The following is a 21,383-nucleotide window of genomic DNA, read 5'->3' as shown; positions in this document are numbered from 1 at the left end:
ATGTAATCACACAAAATGTGCGTTGCGAGGCACCTTACATTTCTGCACTCTGGGCGCCTGGTGTTTTTGCCAGAGCGCTCTGAACTCCTTGAGTTGAAAAAACTTCAACCCCACGCCCTCTCTTTTTTTGTTATATTTTTGCCAATTGTCCCATCAGAAAATTTGAGAGGCGGGCAATCTGTGGTGGTCACGACAACATGTTTACAGTTGGTAAACAATGGAGGAGAAACTGGTGGTGGCGGTTGCTGGTTACCCAGAGCTACATGGCAAGACGATAGACAGTTGGCTGTGAAACTGCCCCCGAGACATTCATTCCCTCATTGAGGAGAAGCTCCTGGACCAACTGGTGGTACTCCCCATGACCTACCCTCTTTTTAAAGGTCTCATGTATGTACCCACACAGATCTCCGTCTCCCTGTGCCCAACAAACTATTTATTGACAGCCTCTCAGCCTCAACCAGAGCTACAGCAAGTACCCTCTGCCTGAACAGATTAGGGACTAGATACTAATGACTGAGGAAACAAAAACAGTAGATTAATTACACAGGACGGTTAGTGTTAGGACGTCATGGGGTGGTTGCCTGGCAACAATAAAAAGGCACAGCAAGCATTTTTGTTTAGTTTTTTTACTAGTGGCATTCAATTTAAAAAAACAAACAAAAAAAGGCAGTGCGGTGCCCCTCACATTTTGCAACCTGCAAATTTCTTTCTGTGTGATTGGGGCCTTCAAACGCCAGCAGTGCAACACAACACTGAGTGTCTATTCTGCGCTGAGCACTGCATGTTTGCCATTTTTTTCTGCTTTCCGAGAGTTAAAAAATATTCAACTTTGGGTGAAATGCTGCAGTGGCTCGGCACTGTCATTTTTACCCAGCTGTCCAATCACAGTAAAAGGACGGTACAAGTACCCCAAAGACCAACCGTCAAATCGCTGACAAACAACAACAATGGAGAAGAAATGAATACTGAACCCACTAAGACCAACAGGTCTGCCCCTTCTCCCTTCATGCTTCAACCTTCCCCTTATCCAGAGCAAGTGCTCTTTCTTCTGCCAACATTTTTACTTCCGCAGATATTCTGTATCATAGCAACCAGACACAACCAAAGCCCCTCAGGTGGAAAAACACTGTATCTCATTGCCCTTCTGTGTTCTGCATTCAAAAATGGAAATGTTACTTTGTTTTAAAACTGTGTCATCTTTGTCATTTAAAAAGCAACACTATACCTCATAGTAACCTGACAAAAAGCTTATTTATGAAGCACTAAAATTAGGATCAATGTGATTTGCATTTCATGCAGTTGAGCCAACCTTAATCAACACAGGAGAAATTCTGTCACCACAGCAGCCCTAAAGCACATTTTTAATCCTTCTCCAAACACACATATTTGCATCCTCATATATAGAAAAACCTGAACCTGCTTTTTTATTGCCAGCAGACTCTCCTTAGGAACAGAACTTGCTGTTGTACCACTTTATTGGAAACACTATCATACTGAGGATTAACAGGAAATTGTACAGCATGACAACACTACATGGTATTAAAAGCAAAGTGGTGCCACTCAACATCAAGATCAACATCTCTCCAACCTAAAACCCAGAAACATCACCTGACCTAGTGGTACCCTTAAACTTTGAAGGGAAAGGGAGGAGAGTGATAAAAGCAGTTACACAATGTATATCACCTGATCCCCTCCTCTTCTTCCTGAGATCATTTCATCACGCAGACAGCAGAGGATTCATATTACCAGAGTTCAGCTGCCAGTTTCTCTTTCTCATCACCCAATCTCATATCTCACTTGTCCTTTATCTCTTCCCATTAACACTAATAAAACATTCAGTGGAAGCACCTCCTGCAGCCAAAGCATCGGCAACAACACTGGGTGCTCTAACTAGGAAAACATACACTGGATCTCTGTTTCCCACGTATAGCAATCCACTTAGCTTAGTATAGTATAATCTCCTGCGCATTTCTGGTATAAGAGCAGTAAGACATATTCTGGTCGCCACTTAGAAAACCTTATGCACTGGGAGAGGAAACCATAACACCTTACTTCATCTATGTAACATGACTCCTCTCATACACTTTCACCCGTCCACCAGCTCAGCGTTGCCTGTCTCCCTATTTGCTAACCTAAGAATGTGTTTATGATACAGCATTATATATGTAAACAAGACAGAGAGAGTGGGTGCGTAAGAGTAAGCAAGAGGCCGGCCAAAGGTTGCTAAGCAGCTTAAGACTGGTTGGGTTGCCCTGTGCCAGGAGATCCACAGGCAACTGTAAACCTATTAGACAAATGACTAACAACAGCAGTGATGCACCCTGGGTGGTGTAGGCAGAACTAGATCAGTGTTGTACGCTGTACTGAATGTACCGCTTAACAGCAATAGATGAGACTTGAAAGTCTCACTTGAAAGACAAGATTACTTAACATTTTGGCCTTTCTGTCAAACAAAGTGCCTAAAATAGACTTACTACTGGTTATAAATGAGAATCAAGAGAGACAGGAACACAGTGATACTCAGAGAGGCACTTGGGGACAGCACAATACGCTGTAAACATCATCTGTTCCAGTGGTTCTCAACCAGGAGTCTGGGGACACCAAGGACTCCTTGAGGGCATTCCAGGGTGTCTCCAGAAAAATAGGCAATAGTTTATTTTCAATTTCTTAATTCACTATAGCAGGGATCCCAATGTGACTAAGAGTCATAAGAGTGAATATTCTGATTGAAGGTTTCACTTCCTCTGATGATATCTCCTCACTGTAACTGACAACTATAGAACTGGTTGGAATCATATCATTGGGCTTGCTACTCAAAAAATGAAACTGCTCATTACTTGGCACGTTTTTCAAATGTTAAATTCATCCCTTATTTATTATTCCAGGCCAACAGTAATTCATCACACACTACTTGTATATAACTTTTATGTTACACAAAAAACTGGTGATTGCGACCTTTCAACTCAAAAAGGTAATCTCCCGCGTGCACAGCTAAGGCTAGATAGCTCAAAATTATTTTTGGCCTTGGAGACTTCTGATGCCTTTGACCAGTATTTTCCCAAGAATCTGTCTGAAAGACAAAGGGTCAAAGACAAAGAGAAAGAATCATTAGTTTAGCTTCATTAGTTCTTTGTTACTTGTAGCCTGCTGTTCATGACTAAAACACAGTTTTGCTTGTTAAGCCGGTGTAGGGCTACAGCCAACCTCTGCGGCCAGAGGGTTTACCTTTGGTTGGGTGTTTCAGGAAGTTTGAGATTGTGTTTTTATGCAGTGGAATCAGTCTTACTACCACTACTTGCAACATCCACGTTCTTGTCATCTTTCCATCCAACAAAAACAAAGTAACTGGAAAATATCCAGCCGCTGAATGTACGTTTCAATCTCTCAAGCTAGCTTGCTGCTAAGTAACGTGCATGCACAACAATTCTGGAAATGAACCCTGGGATTGTTTGACTGTTAAGATTTCAGTAGGGGTGACAACAAAATCAGGTTGATATGAGTTATTTGTTTCTGGGCTGGCTGTAACAGTATTGCCAAATTTGTATTAGAAATTCGTTACACTTCTTTTACTGGGAAAGGTAATGTTGTGGCAATTTTTTGCCGATCTGCTTGGGAGTCAGCAAGTAAGGCTGAATAGCTTTGCGCATGAGAGTTTATTCTCTATAGAGAAGGCGCATCCTCAGGCTCAGAGCTCAGAGTTTGTGCCCAGAACAGTGAACACAGGGTATCTTTATACCTGCACTCAGACGACAAGATAATGAGAAATCAATTGTAGCTTTCTTGGGCCTTCCTGATTTAATTATGTTCTCTTGATTACACCAGAGGAACATACCTGTTGCAATCTAGTATATAACATGTTAGGTAATCGGCTGTATCTGTTAGATAGTCAATGGACTGTCTTTAAAGGCGAGATTATAGTGAATGTAAATCTCTTGATGATGTCAAGTAACGACAGATGTTTACAAAAGGGGAATGCAAAGTTCACACACTTACAAACACATAGGAAGAATGAAACAATACAAGCATATGCATGAAGAAGACAAAATTTCCACCACAGTAATTACTGCCAAACAATGTAACAACCAAAATCTTTTGTGATGGAGGTCACTGAAACTAAATCTTATCACATGGGGGTCCCTGACTTAATGTGTATCAATTTTGGCGGTCCTTAACAAAAAAAAGGTTGAGAACCACTGATCTATTCCACCCACTCCTTTGGGAATTAGCTGCTAACTTTCATTTAGTGCCGGGCAGATTGTGTAAAGGCGGGGTGGGGGTGGGGGGTGGGTGGGGACTGTTGAAAATGCAGGTGGGAACAAGGCTGATGTAGGTTGAAGTGGTAAGTCTGAACCAAAACAGTAAAGCTGCAGGCCACTAAAACAAGACAATAAGCTTGACAGTGCAATACGTCTTTGTAAAGACCCAGGTGATAATTCTCTGTGGGTCTGACACCAAAGCATCCCCTTTCAAATAACATGTCATCATCTTTCTATTGTTAATATAAAAATATTGAGTGATGCAGCTTTAAGATGCTTCAATCTTTAGTTGACAGACACAGAGAAGTTTCAAAGATTAATTGCGCTAATTTAAGTCGCAGCAGTCCATTTGTTGGTTTTTCCAAAAAGCAGCAACAGACAATTGCTTGAACTTTAAGAACGACAACTAAAATTCATGCCGCATGCATGGATGCAGCATTATTTTCTATTGCAGTCCTACCCCTGTATGTTAGTCCTTCCTTTCACCCTATGCAATTACTTCTATGTACAGGCATCTCTACAACTCCTTTACCCTTTCTCCACCCTTTTCCTCTCCATAGTTTCCTTCCTTTCTAACACCAGAAACAGAAGCCTCATTCCAAAAGTGTTATATACAGAGACAGATAGAGTACGATCGTTTTCCTGTTCCACAGAGGCCCCCCTCCATCAGATAGCATATTAATAATACTGTCAACACATCCGTTCTGCTGCTAAAATTGGATTGCCGTCATCTATATATAAATCTTCATCCCGGGTTACCGTGTCACAGGGTCCCTTTGGCCAGTATGAAGGCAGGTAACGACACCATTTATCAGTCACACAGATAGTGGATTAGCTAAATGCCATGCCAGGGCGTGTCACCTGTAATGGCGCTAACCTTCACTGCCATGATAAAGAATGCCAAAACAACATACATCTGATAAGAGTTACACACATTATAATCTGCTAACACAGGTTAGACAGCAACAGCAAACACTTCTGATGTTGAGGGCATTTAATTGCAGTACGAGGGGGCGACTGAAGCCAAGAGGAGCTAATGAGATCTTGTTTGCTTTGGGTAACACAGCACATTCAGATCAGGTTAAGGTTAAAGACGAGAGACGAAGATGTTGTAGTTGCAGATAAGACACTCTGCAGAGGTTAAAGCAAATAAAAAAATATGAAAGGTAAGTTTTCAGATATCATTTTAACATTTTAAAATAATGGCACTCGGATTGTATTTTGCCATTATCTTTGTTTGTTATTGAACCAAAGACCTACAACCAAAAGTTGGGGAAATGTTGTGGAGCCTTGGTGAACTTGAGGTGACACAAGCATGCAGCAACCACCATGGCTGAGTGTCACATGAGAGACTTCCTTTATATCCTCTACATGACACAGCAATTTTCAAAACCAACACTATGACAAAAAATAGAGGTAACATTTGGTGAAATTGAGTTATAGTCCAGTGTGTGGGATTCAGGGGGATATACTGGCATGGAATATAGTATTATAAGTATTTTTTCTTTGTGTACAATCACCTGAAAATAAGAGCCATTGTGTTTCTGTTACCTTAGAATGAGCTGTTTATATCTACATAGGGAGCGGGTCCTTGTCCATGGAGATTGCCATGTTCACCGCTATGTTTCTACAGTAGCCCAGAACAGACAACCTGAACACTGGCTCTAGATAGGGCCATTTGTTCATACGACTCACTGTAAAACCTCCTGAACAATGACCACTGTAGGAATTCCAACCAGTAAAAGTTTCAGCTGGTTGCAATGTCCAGTCCTCACTGCTATATACCACTAAATCCCCGTAAATCTTACACACATCGCTCCCTCAAGTTATATAATTAACATTGTACATTCTTGATTAATGTTCTCTTGGAACCAGCATCCAGACACAGACCAACTCCTCAAGGCACTTTGCACTAGTTTCAACATTCAGCTGAGTGGACTGCAGTGTCTGAGGTCATGATTCACCACTGTGGCAAAGTTGCTATTTTTCATTGGACAGAGGTGACTTTGGGTTAACAACTTGCTGAGACTTGGCTGAATGTGTGAATCGTATTTGTGTTGACAAATTTTAACCTCAGTAGGATCGAGGTTATCTCACACATAGAGCCTAGACTTGACTATCTTGTATATATCTCCCTGGGGCTGATAAAGTGCAAACAGAAGTTTAGAGTACCACCTCTGTTGTAAACAGTGCTACCACTACTTTGGCTCTGATGCAGTCACCACTCTGTAGCCTCGCTCAATGTCTGATGGGTTACACATCAGGAATAAATAGCCTATCAACACTGAGGGCTGCCATGTCACAGACAGCAAAGGGAAATGTAGACTGAAGCTACTCCGTTGAGCAAGCGGTGCTGAGAGTCGAATTAAGTTGCAAAAACAGACCAGTGTTTCCGCTGGTAACGTTCTGCTGTTAGTCTAATTGTAGTTACTGGATGAAACCTCAGTTGTATGAGAACTGCGGGGGAGTAAGATGGCGCCTAGACGTGGCAAGAGATGTGGCAAGTTTATCATGATTTATAAACACAGTTGATCACCGACGATTTAGATATTTCATACACAAGTTGTATATAAAACAGACAAATTACAGTATCTTATTCGACTTTACAGTGCAATATGGTTGGGTTCAACTTGCCCATAAATTCCTGATTTTGAAGCTGACAAACTTACTGAGGTTGAGGTTACTTTTGTGGCTTTTGATCTTATCGATAGCTCCACTATAAAGCAGCTCAAAGCTGTCAAAGGTGCAGTCGTCCAGCTTGCACAAAGCCATCCGTCTCTGCATTCGGCTAGTCCCTGGGACACTCGCGCAGGAACGGGACGGCAGAGTGGCCGCCTTGGTTCTTTCTTGAAACTGCGCCATGGCTACAGGTTCTCCTGGTCCGGTCCAGTTTGCTTAGCACCCTCTGCTACCTGATGACCTCAAACCTCTTCAAAACCCTCCAAACCTGGCAACTTAGGTATATGCTCCATGTTCACATGCCTCATCCAGAGACAAAGCAGAGGCCAAGGACAGGTTCCTCGGTGCTAACTGGTCACCAGCAAAATGAGAACTGCTCTGAAAGGCCTCCACACACACTGAGAGTGATGGTCAGTGACCAGAGCTGGTGTGAGTGTGTTAGACACTCAGTAAAAAGAGAAGGAGGGCAGCTGAGGTAGGGAGAGGTGGGGCTTTGCTGGGTGGCCAGCAGACTAAGAGGGCCTGGAATCTGAGGTTTCAGAGCACACTGGAGCTGTCAGACGCACACACATTATGCATGTTCATGTGTCAGTATGAGTTTATTTGAGTGGTTGTGTTCATTAGCGTGGTCATGTGTTACGTATCTGTTGCGTTTGGGTTTGTGCATGTTCATATTTGTGTGCAGGAGTGTTGCATGAGTGCGTACGAGTACTGTAAATACGCAAGCTAGGCGAATCGCTTTTCATCTAAGCAGGCAAAGTTTTTAAGACCTCAAAGGAAAAGTACTGTGTGAGTTGTTCAATCCAGGCCAGAGACAATGGCTCCTTTCATTAAAGAAAGGTGGGGGCACGGGGGGTTCAGAGAGAGAGAGAGAGAGAGAGAGTGAAAGAGAGAGGGAGAATCAGCTGCTTCACATTGGCCTTCCATTGTTCACATTCTCTACAGTGTTTGCCACAACTCTGGTTGACTCGAGCAGAAAGGAAAGTTGAATTTTGTGGCCGTGAGCCGATCTGCAGATGTTAGCCCACCATTCAAGAAACTGACCATGAAAAATAGAAGACAGGTTAAAAAAGACAGAGTTGGCAAATGGGGAGTTTGAGAAAATCCAAACTGTAACTGGCAATATGGATACGTGTTTTATCTAACCTCCTTTCTCTCTGTTTAACACAGATAACAACATCATGTTGTTAACTGAGAGACATCATGTTCTCTCACAAATTAAACCTGTTACATATCTACAGACAGCTGATCACACCAGACTGCTGATACTGTCCTCAATCTGCAAGTGTAAAGTTCACAACGTTTGGGTTCTCCACAAGTGTTTCAAGGGAATTACAGTGTCAAATTAGCACATATCTGACCTGGATATTGATAATGTATCCAAAGAGTTCTTTTTTTCCCAGTCAGATTCTACATGTTACTTTGTATTTTCTAATAATTATACTGTAAAGAACAAAGAGTAAGTACTGTATTTGTCTTCTTTTGTCTTTCCTCTCTGTGGCCTCCTTCCACTCTGGTCCTGATATCTTTAGGTGACCTAGATTTCACCCACTTGTTTCACTTCACCCCTCCACAACATTTTGTTAGCTTCATGGCTAAATCTCAAACTTCACAGCCCTCCCTGTGACATCTAAACAAAACCACTCTTTCTCTGCCATACTGTCTTAGCTGATCTCTTGGTCACATGGCATCGAGCCAGGCTCCCTTACAGCAAGTCTATGTCACTGTGTGTATGTGTGTGTGTGTGTGTGTGTGTGTGTGTGTGTGCTGAAATATTTATGTGGGAGAGGAACATGCGATAAATAATCTAGATAAACAATGTCCAGTAATCCAATGTTGTGTCAGCAGGGTGGATAGCATCTGCTTGTTTGGAGAGCTGTAATGACATTATAGATTTCATTACATCATAGATATCTGGTCAAGACTGGAGCCTCCTGTTGCCATTGGGAGCCAAGTGCTTTCCAAGAGAGAACAACTGATGTAAGCACCAGTCAGCACTGTGCAATTTTTTCTGGACAATGTCAGAAGCCTTACAATCTTTGCAATAGATGATGTCAATCATTGAGGTGCTGCTTACATCCTGTCTTCTTTAAATGTGCTGCAACAGAACCCACACATTAAGTCATGGACAAGCTGCCTGGTCATAAAACTGAGCACCTACTCTCTTCACACATGTGGCCACCTGCTGCATTGTCACACACTTGGCTAAACTCATGAGAGTACAACAAAATTAAAATGCAAGAACTGGGACAGAGATGAAAGTACAGTGAGAGAAACCAATGTAAAATGATATATCTGCACCGACATTCTTCTCCACAAACTCAAACATCCCAATTACAGATACCTCTACGTCTGAGCTGTCAGGACCCATTCTGCCTAAAAAGCTTGAAATTCTCTCGTACAGAGCTCACCTACAGCAGAAAAGACTGCTTCCTCACTGAGCGAGATTTAGTCATTACCATGCAGCATGTCCTGTAGCTGTTAGATGGAGAATGAATCATCATCAGTGCACAAGCAATCAGTGATGAGGCAGAGTCCCACAGAAAGCTCAATCACTTGCAGAATTATCTCCGAGAATATGAAATGAAGACTTTTCATTTACATCCATTTTTCTGCTGTATACGAACTCTCCAGACACTACAGACACACAATGTGTGGCCCATCAATTACTGAAATCCATTTCTTATGTATATTACTTCTGAATGAATATCTTACAAAGCCTTTAACAAGTTTGTTTGTTCTGTTTTGTCTTCAAAGACACAGTATAGGACTAAACTACACCGTCATCCTCACCTTTTTTACTTAAAGACTCATAAAGTGCAATTTGTAGATGCTTTTCTGGGTTTTGTCTTATTGCAGAAACTGAAAAAGCCTGAATGTTGCATTATAGTGAGATATTTCCAAGGCTGCTACAATTCCGTGTGACAAAAGAAACAATTTTTGCACTCTGAAATATTAAAGCAAATATCAGATTTTGGTGTCACCCGATAAAAAATAGAGGAGCAAGGCCTTCCTTCTACAATTTCAAAACACACGCACACGCGCACACACACACACACACACACACACACACACACACAAGAAGAAGTAAAATCAATTTCTTCAACAAAAAAGCCTGTGAATTTTTAAATCACACAACGCTGACCTTATTGGTACCTCATAGTACCTGCATTAAAAAATTTACAATGTGTCATTAACTGTAAATTTTAAAATGAGTCGACCTTGACTGAGTCTTGCTTTATGTGCATTTGTTAAAAGTGAAACTTGCTCCTAGTGAAACTTTCATTAGAGTATCCTGAGCTTTACCATACTGTGATGGATTTCCCGGTAAAATGGAATATTTGAACAGTGTACAGTTATAAGAGTGATTTAAATCAAATCCTTCACATTTGATTGGACTGCTATAAAGTGGGCGGGCTTAGAGTTTAGCTACAGCAGAGTCTGCTGCTGAGTCAGGGTGTAACTCACCAGTTTCATCACGATACAATACTATATTGATTCGTTGGATGATGATATTATATTTGCCAATATTACAAACTCTGCCACGATGCCATTCAGGGGCCTGCAATCAATATGAGACGATATTATATGTCCATATGACACAATCGGTTACAGAAGAAGCTGCCACCCCTTTCTTTTTTACTTTTGGCCATAAAGGATAGAAACACATAATGTAAGTAATTGGGAAGTAAAGTTCACTTTAAACTGACTCCACAAACACACATAAAACAGCACATGGGATAGTTAGCCTTCAAGGCTTTCTAACAGAGCGACCTTTCTTAAGGTCCTAAACCACAATCTTTTTCATAAACTTCATGGTTATCTGGCTCAAAGCCCTGAAGGCAAGCGTCTCCCAACAGCCATAAAACATGGATTAATAACAACATTGTTTAACACAAGTATCATATTCAGCTCAGTAATAACTGTCAAGGTTCATGGACAATACAATTGCTGTTTGCTACTTATTACGAGCTTAAGCATGCGGCTAGCGGACATTTTTCCTCTTTCCTCTTATACTCAAGTCACTGCATCTCCCGACACAACATCATGATTAAATTCCAGCCTGCATGCACGTTTTTTCAGCCCAACATTATTGAAACAGAGCAGCTAATGTCAGCTAATATCTCGTAATTGCATCGTTTACATACAGCATGTGCTCTGTCTGTTCTTGTATTTTCTCCGAAATCCAAAACATTTCCACACTGCTGATTTATTCCTTTGTAAATAACGTTATCCTCATCGTCTTTCTCTTGGCTGCTTACCATCTGCCTGCCACTGTTTGATGGTGACACAGACTTTCAAAATAAAAGTGTGTCCTAAAGATGATGATATAGATTGATGTTTTCACTTTGCATCGATGATACTGGATCATTTAATCGATATATCGATCCAGTCTGATGGATCGTTACACCCCAACGGCTGAGTGGACTGTTGGTTTCACACACACCTTCCTCGCTGTTAGATTTGGAGGAGAATGAGATGAATGAATTAGACCTCAGCAACTTTGTTTTGGAGCTGAAAACAAAGGTTTTGCTCATTGATATACAAACACACGTCTCTTATCTCTCTCCATATTGCCTTTTTAGTTTGTAACTACTACAACTCACAAACAGCAAAGCGCAGTTTTATATGACCAGTTTGGCTAACTAGTTACCCAAATTCTCATTTGAGTGGACTTTTGTAAACGCCCCTGAGTGCAGGATGAGTTATCAAACATTTGAACCTGTCTTCCCTGGTTTTACGGAAAGAGAAAAGATCTTTTATAACATATATTTGGCATATAACAAAGGATACCACAGGAACACAAGATTAAAACTGGGAAGCTGTATTTTTCATTTCATGGGAACTTTAAACAGTCTTTCCAAAGTCAAGAAAAAACTTTCAAAGTCAAATTTAAAGCTAAAGCTAGAACAACAGCTACAGTGGCAGCTTGCTTTTTAGCAAGGCACTCCATTCAAGCACACCACACCCCGCACACCCACTCAGGTGTTTGCAGTCACTCTAGCTAATTGCTCTTTTTCACAGAAGACATTTTGAAAATGTCAAAGTAGGAACAGCACTGGTGTGAGTAATACAATTAATAATGGCTGAATTCCATTTAGCGGGTTGGGTTTCAGGGAGCAGGCATGCTGGCTCACTGTCTTGGCTCGCCGGCAGGTGAAGCGAACTGAGACATTGTTAATGCTATCTGTAACGCCTGCTTTTTTTCCTGCAATGACAAGACAAAAATGTGAAATGAGCTGTGCAGGAAATTATGTGACATTTATAAACTCAATGAAGTAATAACAATAATGGTGGTGTATAAAGTCCTGCTCTAAGAGGACAGAGCTGTCAATTAATTACAGCCTGTAGTCACCCACAGTGTTTGATAAGAGGCCTAATCAGGCAACTTATGTGGGTGGACTATGGGATTTTAAATTGGCACAGTATCTCTGAATTTTTAATACATTTTTTTTTAAATATCTGTCAGTGGGGAATAAGATATTTCCTGGTGTCTGTTTGATATACGCTACTGGGATGTACTTGTTATTCCGGGTGGTTTCCCAGCACCGGTAGTCCCTGTAGTTATTGCGAAGAACAACACTGCATAGCATTATAGACCTATTGCAATTCATCTCTGATTCCATTAGCCGTCAGTTATTCTGCTGCTGCTGCTGCTGCTGCTGCTGCTGCATGTTTGTGTGTAGCCTTCATGTGTGTGCCCCTCTACCCAGTGTGAAATAGGGCAGCAGCTAGGACACTGTATTGATCAGCAAGTCACTGTAGTGCACAAAGCCTGGCCTGTTCCCCCGCAGTGACCTTCAATACACGACCTCAAACAGGATAGCCTCACACACACACACACACACACACACATCTAGTTCTCTCAAATATTGTGGAACTAGTCGCTGTAAAACCTATGAACCCAGTTATAGCAGAACATTTCTACTACACAGTACGATGTAGAAATATTGAAAGACTAACTACATGTACACACAGTAGCATGGAAGGTCCAGGACGGACATCGACAGAATAATTGTATTGTAACACCGATAGACAAAGCTAGAGATATCAACCAAGCCAAGGATAAAACCAAGGCAAAACACAAGGGCAGAGAAGGACAGTGATGTTCAGAGGTAGGAGTGAAAGGGAATAAGAATAAAGGCAAGGGAGAGCTGAGGGGAAACAGAGAAAGGGAGCGATAAAAGCTTAGCACATTAGGCCTGCTCATATAATTACACGAGGTGACTTCCACCAGCACTACCCTTTGCCATTTTATCACCAGAAGGAGGGTCAGTTCAGCATTCTGGTTGATATATCTCTCTGTTTCTACATCCATTACTATAATAATTACAGGGCCATCGCAAGGTTATCACTCAAGGAAACTGTGTCCTCAGAGTACTAATCTTAAATCTTGGTGTGTAGCATGGCGAGGGCTGAGAAACAGATGAAAATTATAGAATTACACATCCATATATTCCCACTCTGGTTATTTTAGACACACTGGGAGTGCGGATACACTACAGTGCAGTTTTATGCTAAACCCCTTGCATAATTTACATCTCCATTGTGTTTGTGTCTACTGTGGGTGCTGTTATAAATCATCAACCTTACACTGCTCTGCACAACACAAGATGGAGTTCCCAGTGTTAGTATAACGAGAGAATGGCTGACCGGCTAATTATCTGATTACTGAGAACTTCATGATTTGAATTTAAAATTTGTCAGTCAGTAAGACTGGCTGTCTCAGCTATTTGGACTACATAAAGTATAGCAGTCTAGCTCTGACATCTGGGGACATGTTATATAACACTTCCTAACAAGGCTAATGCCATTTTATATAACATCAATCTATATCTTTATGATAGGGATGCACGATATAGCGTTTCAGCATCAATACTGCGATGTGGGCATGTGCAATAGTCTCATCACAGGATGTCAAACACGTCACGCTACAGATTTGTTGCTGCTTGGCGGCATGGTTCTCATTTTCCATGACTAATGTTACTGCCCAAGCCTTACCCTTTAAGACAGGTTACATGTGTAGGTGAAATAGTCTGGCGGCATTTGTTATGGGGAGGGAGACTCTCGTATGTGTGAGTGTGTAAAAAAGTACTACAACTGGGGCGGCAGGTGCCAGACACAGTGAAGCCATGCTTTTTTGAAGCTACAGTAGTGGTGTAGTGGTAGTTGATGAGGTAGTTGTACAACTAGGTAGATAGGTAGGTTACTGATGAGGAAGTCGGCTTACTCTCCTTTATATTACAATGGCTGTTTTGCTGATAGGTGGGTATACTGTCAATGGATAGAAGAAGAAGTGGGTATACCCCGTATACCTGAGTATACCCTCCACCACACCACTGAGCTACAGTAGTCAGCATAAAGCTCAGGTTTCAGTATCATGACTGTCAAAAGGACTTTGTTTTGTGTTTGCTGCACAGAAGAAATAAAGCAAATGTTATCGCAACGTCTCCCGAATATTCTTCACCACAGAGTTGCCAGACCAGCTACCAGTTACCAGCTGTGGACCAGGCTAAAGCTAACTGAGTTAGCCTAAACAAACCAGAGGTCTCCCAGCTTTGATTTGGGGTCATGAGGCTGGAAAGGTAATGTAAATACTTGCATTAACGTACAAGAGAAGCATGCTAGTCGCCGAGCACAACCAAAAATGAGCAAGGAACAGGAGGGGAGCAAAATGAGGGAGCCCCCTTATTTTAGGATAAGACATAACAGACATTACTTAGAGACACTAGAATAGCTACCACTGTGTAAACAGTACAGACTAATCTGTGAGAGCTGACAATGTAAATTGTAAGTTTGCCCACCCACAGCCAACCTGTAATTACCATACATATATAGACCATCACCAAGACACAACAGCCATTAGCACTAGGTTGGATTCAGTCTTGCTTTAATCACGTTTGAATTATAGTAAAAACTTGCATGTATTTTACCTTGTAATACATTAGATCAATTATAATGCACCCCTACATTACAGTGCCTATAAAAACATTTTTAAAAAGCCGCAAGCACAGAATAATTCTTATTACTGCAGATAATCCACAGACCTCACTGTGGATGGTTTATCAGGGGCTGTGGCTCTTTCTAGGTCTGTGGATTATCCTGCACATGTAACCACAGCAATGTCTCCAAAAACACACACTGTTTTTCCTAATGTAATTTTTCAATGCTGTGCACCACTCACCAATCCATTAACTGTATTAAGGTGGCACAAGAGGTCTCAGTGGGAAGGTCTCAAAACCTGGGCAAATCAAACCATAACTACCTCCATAGATGGGTTTCAACAGGGGGATGTGGGAAAATATATTTCGGGATTTAAGTGAACTGCCTCTTCCTTGAATTACTAAAGCTGTCAAACACTGACAGACTAAAGAGACTGCTGCAGCACTGCACGCTTGGTCAAGGTGGAATGAGGTGAACACATATTTCTGCATCTATTAAATGATTGAGAAAACACTGCTGGCCCTTTAAACTAATCTGATTAGTCTGTCGTGGAGTGTGTGTGTGCATACAGACAAACACAAGGACAGGAGAGAAATGAAAGAGACGAATAGCTGAGAGGAAGGGAAAAAATAAGTACCTGAAGAGGAGAGAGAGGAAAACTAAAGGAAACACAACTATAACACAGCAGAAGGCCATCACAACCTACGCTGCATATGTGTGAGTGTGTGTTAGCCTCTTATGTGATTCCACGTCCGGAAACATGGTTACAAATTAACCAATTAAGTGCCCTAAGAATAGCACTGGTCAATCACAACAAATGCCAAGGGGAAAGGCATGGGTCGTTGTATTCACACACACACACACACACACACACACACACACACACACACACACACACACACACACACACACACGCACACACACACACACAAACACACACACGCCATCTGGAATGGAAACTCACGCCTCCTGTGAAGGCAGGAGACAATATACTTAAGCAGTGTGTTTGTTTTAGCATACAGCGTGGGCCCCCGGCTTTATTTTAGGCAGCAGAGAGGGAAGACGTCAGCAGGAGAGAGAAGGGGAGAGAGAAAATACGCCTACGCTCAGTTCACTCCGAGTGTGAAAGAGATCCAAGAAGCCCAAATAACTTCTTAGACTAATCATTTCTGATGCACCATTAGAGGGAAAAAGCACAAACTAACACACACTTCAATGGTTGGGATGAGTCTCGGTTACGTTTACTCCCATTTCCTCTCATGTCATTATGGGCCTTTTCCTTTGGGGGAAACATGTTTTTAGAGGCCAAAACATTTTCTTATCTTCTCAATGGAAAAAAACAACACAGTGGAGTTTAAAGTGAAACATGAAATTAAATTGGCCCTGAGGAGACCTAAGGATTTAAAAAGCTAGTGACTGCAAAAGTGGATCTTAGTTGTTGAGCAGATTTTCTTATTTAGAGCAAGTTTAAATGATTGATACCTGCAAATACCCTTTTTTAATATTTATTGATCTTTTTCTTTTGGTAATTGTTTAGTCAACTTGACTACCCACACGAGGGACTCACAGGAAATGAGGCATGCACGTGATCCAGCATTACTGTTTGCAGACCTATCTCATTTATATCAGCCTCACTGTCCCCTACAGCTCTATCAAATCACTGCCAAAGCAAAGCAAACATTTCCTGCTGCTTCAAATTAAATGCTTCATAAATGTTAAGATGAGGGGTGGCATTTATTATGAAGCAGTCACAGGAACCGCAATGTATTTGTCACAGATGTTACTGTAGCTTAGCAGGGGTTAGGGTTGTGATCATTGATCAAAAATACATCTACGAAAAAAGTCAGTCAGCCAATTGAATGGAAAAGGAACAAGAGCTGTGAGCGACAGGCTGCACACCTTTTAGCCCTCAGCAAGGGAAACAAACTTTACTGTGCTGTGCGGAAAAATACTCTTCAGTGTGTGTGTACAACATGAAATCAGATCACACTTCGTCATGGTATAATGGAAAAAAATGCCAGTTAGAACAACAGGTGTCGCCAAATCAACCTGGACAGAAATCTTAGGAGTTATAACTTTATCATTTCTAAATCCTTCCAATGGGTGCGGTTACACGATGGCTTCTCATTCGGAGTGAAATAAATCTGAATGAAATCATTCGGAATTAAAGTCTTTCAGGTAGTTTACATGGGAAATATTCATTCCGAATGAGAGTTTACACGGGAGATCAGTTTAATCGTCTTTATTCGGGTCCGCACAAGGTTCGGGGCAGGGAAGGTTTCTGATTGGATAGGAGGCAGGCCAGATGTTACGTGTTTACGTTTACCGGCAGAAAACACTCTAATCCTCATTCCAGATAACAAGATGCTTGACGACGCTGTTCTTAGTGCCTTTTTCAGGCTTGTTTTGCTTATAGTCTTGAAGCAGCAGTACAACAACAACCTTGTTCTGCTAATGCTTCGTCTGTTGAGGAGAAGAAGGGAGATAGCTGACTGTGCTGTGGCGAATGGAAACAGGTGAGTGCAATGAGTCCGACTGCTCTATCTCAGCCCGTTGCTATGCGCACTATATACGTCATCGCGACAGAAGGGCAAGGAAACGAGCATGCGCGGAAAGACTGGAATGAATTTAAAGAGGAATGAGTGTATACAAGTGTGACAAATTCTTCATTCGTTATTAGAAACGGAATATTCCAGCCCCTTACATCGGAATGAATTTTCAATCCCATTGGCCATTTTCATTCAGAATTAGGTGTTTACAAGATCACTTTTAATAGGAATGAACTTTCACTCTGAATGAAAAGGGAAATTAACTGTCCATGTAAACGCACTCAGTGTGTCACAGTATGTTGTTTTCCTATAGCACCTATGCTCCAGAAAAGCCATTACACAACACATAAACCTATAATATCTTGCTACAAGGAATCTTTTGTGTCACCCCGCTAATCTCATTAGCCTTACAAAATGACAAACTGTATATGAACATACAAGGCTGTATGCATTGCCGCTTAACATGTGACCTATAATATGATGAATACACACTTACGTAGGTCTTTCTATAGAAGGCCATGCAGTGCAAGGACTCAAACACACTCAGCAGTGCATTGTTTAGCGTACCATGACTAAATAAAGCACAGGAAGGCAGAGTAGAGCACAAAGAAAAACAGCAGAAATAGAATACACAATAACCAGAGTGCAGGGCAGAGAGCTCCAGACTCCATTAGGTGCTAATGGATTGTCATGCTTCAGTGTTACCCGCAATACAATTACACTGGTCAGAGATAGGACGGAAGGCTGAGAGGTATGAAAGAAATGGATAACCAGAGAGTGAGATGGGAAGGGAGTAGCAGTGGATGGGTACAAGCAAACAGAGGGCATAAAAACACACAGGTTAGAAATGAAAACAACATCACCCAGAGGTATTACTAGCCTTTACCAATCAACAGCAGGAGGCAACATCAACCTCCCCTCTGGAGTCCCCATCCAAAATGCCAAGTGGCTGCCATCTTAGGGGGAGCTATCATAACACTTCTGTTTTTAACTCTTTGAGCTCATGACACTCACACAGCTGGTAGCGGCTTGAGTGTTCATGTGTGAGCACGTGTGTTTGTTAGACCCCAGAGGAATCCCAAAACATCATACTGCAGTGTCCTACAAGGAGAAGGGGGAAATCAAAAGCATAATAAAAGAAGAGAAGGGGATAAATGAGCAAAAAAGAAGAGCAGGGAATGGCGGGCAGATCCTGAAAGAGCAGCTCAGCGGGATGGAGAGAAAAAGGCAAAGAGAGCTCTAGAAAATTTCTAGATGGAGGGAGGGGGAGAACGGAAAGGGCAAACAGGAAGGAAGACAGGTCCATGAAGGGTGAGCTCATTTAGCTAGCATCCTGACTGTGTGACAATGAATCCAGCCCTTTTAGCTCAGGCAGAGGCATTATGAGAGAGGACATAGCCCGAGGTATTCTCTTTCACGCTCTCTCTCCCTGTCTCTCACTCGCTCTCTAATAGACACACATAGTCGAAAGGCAAGGGGGGGAAAAAAAAACTTCACAGACCATTACACACCCCGGGACTGTCAATGTGCTGCATGGTACAGGACAACCAGTCCTCCTCATCGAATACCAGGTTAGACAAGCTTGTAAATGTGTGTGAGTTGAGTGGGGGGACTCATCATCATGCAGTTTGTTTCACATCAGGCTGCTGCCTCTCCTTCATCTCCCCGCCCTCCCCCATTCACTGTTTTTGGGACTACAATATACAGATTAACAGCATATCAATAACTGCAAACTGCAATACATACACTATTTTCATCTTACCCTAAAACTACAGAGGAATAGTAACAGAAACAGCTTACTTTAGGTCCATCAGAGTTTAAATAGGGGATGCTGCACAATGAGATGGAGTCATGATTCTGGTCCATGTTTTTATGAATGTGGAGAAAAATCAAGTGTAACCGCATCTACTACACACTGCAGTTAGGGGGAAAATAATCATAACCATACTGAACTTCATCACATTTGACTGTTTTGTTCTTTTAATTGGAACTTCCAAATAAAAAACAGCTGCCTCACATGAGACAAGTTAAAAACAGAACAGTCAAAACAGTAAAACTGAAATTCTTTTGAAATGGAAGCTTTAAGGTTCCTGAAAACAATAATTTCAAGGGTTACAGGTTGGGATGTATGATATATATCGAGCCGATAGTGGAACATTTCTATTATTATGCATTATTCCGATAATTAAAATTAGAGCCAATAAATAGTGCCAATAATACAAAGCCAGACTGCTTTCATTGACTTAACAAGGGCAGGATATACACACCAACACAGTGTACCTTTAAATTTGGTTTGCAAGCTGCCGATAAAGAGATAGATAGATCAAAATAACTTCCTGCAGCTCGACTCAGTTACACAGTATATACTGTTACTACTATGTAGGTTTAGCCTGGAAAGATTTTGAGTCTGGCCCTCACTGATACACCCTTCCTACCCAAGGGGCGGCACTAACTGAGGCATATTAAATGCCACCGCACGCAACTGTATGGCACGATGGCCCTTTCAGAGCAAAAAACAAGGTAACGTATTCATTGCACTAATCCCCATTTGTTTGCCGACCAGTGGGGCTAACTGATATGTTATGTGTTTGCCATATCCCGTCAGCAAAAACGCAAAAACTTCCTTCCTGGAAGCGAAGGTTTCTAGCGCAGTCTTCCGTTCCTCTCTAAGGAAAAAGATAAGTGTAGTTGGCTTAGCGTGTCTTCCAAAGCTAAACTGAATGGACGTGGTCCTTCGGCAGCTGCCATCTTGGCTGTTTACTTTTCGACCCCTACGGCGCAGCACTGTCTTCATCATGTTACGCCTGCCCAAAGCCCGCCTCTGTCAGATAGACTGATCTGATTGGTCCAATAGGCGATTCAGTGGGCTCTGCTCGTCTGGGCCAGATCCCCGTGTAGTGCAAATTCGATTTTGCTGGGGGCGGGGCATATGGATTTCCAGGTTAATGTAGGTTACGTTTTCAATTATTTCAAACTAATTACGTGTTAGCTTGAACTTGACTTTTTGAAAAATGACAGCCCTAAACTGTCGGTGCAGGTTTAAAAATCATATTGTTAAAGTACATATTGTTAGTATGCATCTGGAGTAGTGTTTGTGTCCATCTGATGAAGTCCAATAGTGACTCTTCCTTTAGCTCTGTTTTGGTCTCCACCGCTTACTGAGAGAAATATCTGGCTCTATTATCAGCTGAATGCTCCACTATGATCACCAGCCTGTCGCCTTGTTGTTTGGTGCTGGGCAGAAACTGCATACTTACTATAGCAGATTGTGTCATGATATTATAGAAAATTGAATTTGAGAGCAAAAACCTAACACAGGCAGGCATTTGATATTTCATGTTGTGGCCGGTAACTTGACAATAGCACTTAAATCCCTGTAGACACGCTACTGCTGGCTGCAAGGTTAGGCAAGGTACAATCAACAAATGAATAAATGAACAGGAAGGTTTGTAGGTTAACTGAGGATGCACTGCCTGCTTCATGGATGCTTCACCTAAGAGCGAGCCCCTCTGGTGTAGCATGGTAAATTGATTTTTATTAGCTCAGTAGCTGCTTGCTTCCATTAGGCTTCCAGTGTAACTCAAGGGTGCATACAGTTGCACATAAACACACAGCTAGCAAAACAGGATGTTACTGCGGTTACTGCGTATTCTAAATATCAGATTAAACTGGAATCTTAAGACCATTTATTTCCAGTCATCATTTAAAGTAGAGAAAAGTTTGCTATTGTAGAGAGCTTATAGCTGAGCTCTCCTAAATTTTGGAGGTAAGACAGAATAAAACATCAAAATTAACAACAGCCAACATTACAGCAAGCACTGAGGCTGAATACTGTACACAGATACAATCGGGTATTATTATAGCTTTCAAGTTGAGCGGAGCAGCACACTGCTGCTTCATGTAATAAGCCCAACACACCATGGTTATTTTGGACAGCCAGTCTGTTAGAGTCAAG

General features: G+C 41.8%; 1 protein-coding gene across 6 annotated transcripts in view; it reads right to left on the bottom strand.

The window, feature by feature from the left end:
* gramd4a (GRAM domain containing 4a) overlaps positions 1-21,383 on the bottom strand; it is a 65,547-nt gene that overhangs the window by 22,901 nt on the left and 21,263 nt on the right. The window contains exon 1 of one of the 6 annotated variants that reach the window (XM_078164984.1): positions 6,926-7,310. The exons of 4 other annotated variants lie outside the window; for them this stretch is intronic. In XM_078164984.1, coding sequence (XP_078021110.1) covers positions 6,926-7,118 — 193 coding nt within the window. In that variant the 5' untranslated portion in view covers positions 7,119-7,310. Of the gene's footprint in view, positions 1-6,925; positions 7,311-21,383 lie in introns of those variants that run through there. One more of the 6 variants, XM_033614926.2, reaches the window with a different exon arrangement.

The sequence above is a fragment of the Epinephelus lanceolatus genome, chromosome 23 (genome assembly GCF_041903045.1).
Source record: "Epinephelus lanceolatus isolate andai-2023 chromosome 23, ASM4190304v1, whole genome shotgun sequence".
NCBI classification, from domain to species: Eukaryota; Metazoa; Chordata; class Actinopteri; order Perciformes; family Serranidae; genus Epinephelus; species Epinephelus lanceolatus.
Note: the sequence above shows the minus strand (reverse complement) of the source record. Positions and strands in the feature narration are given on the sequence as shown.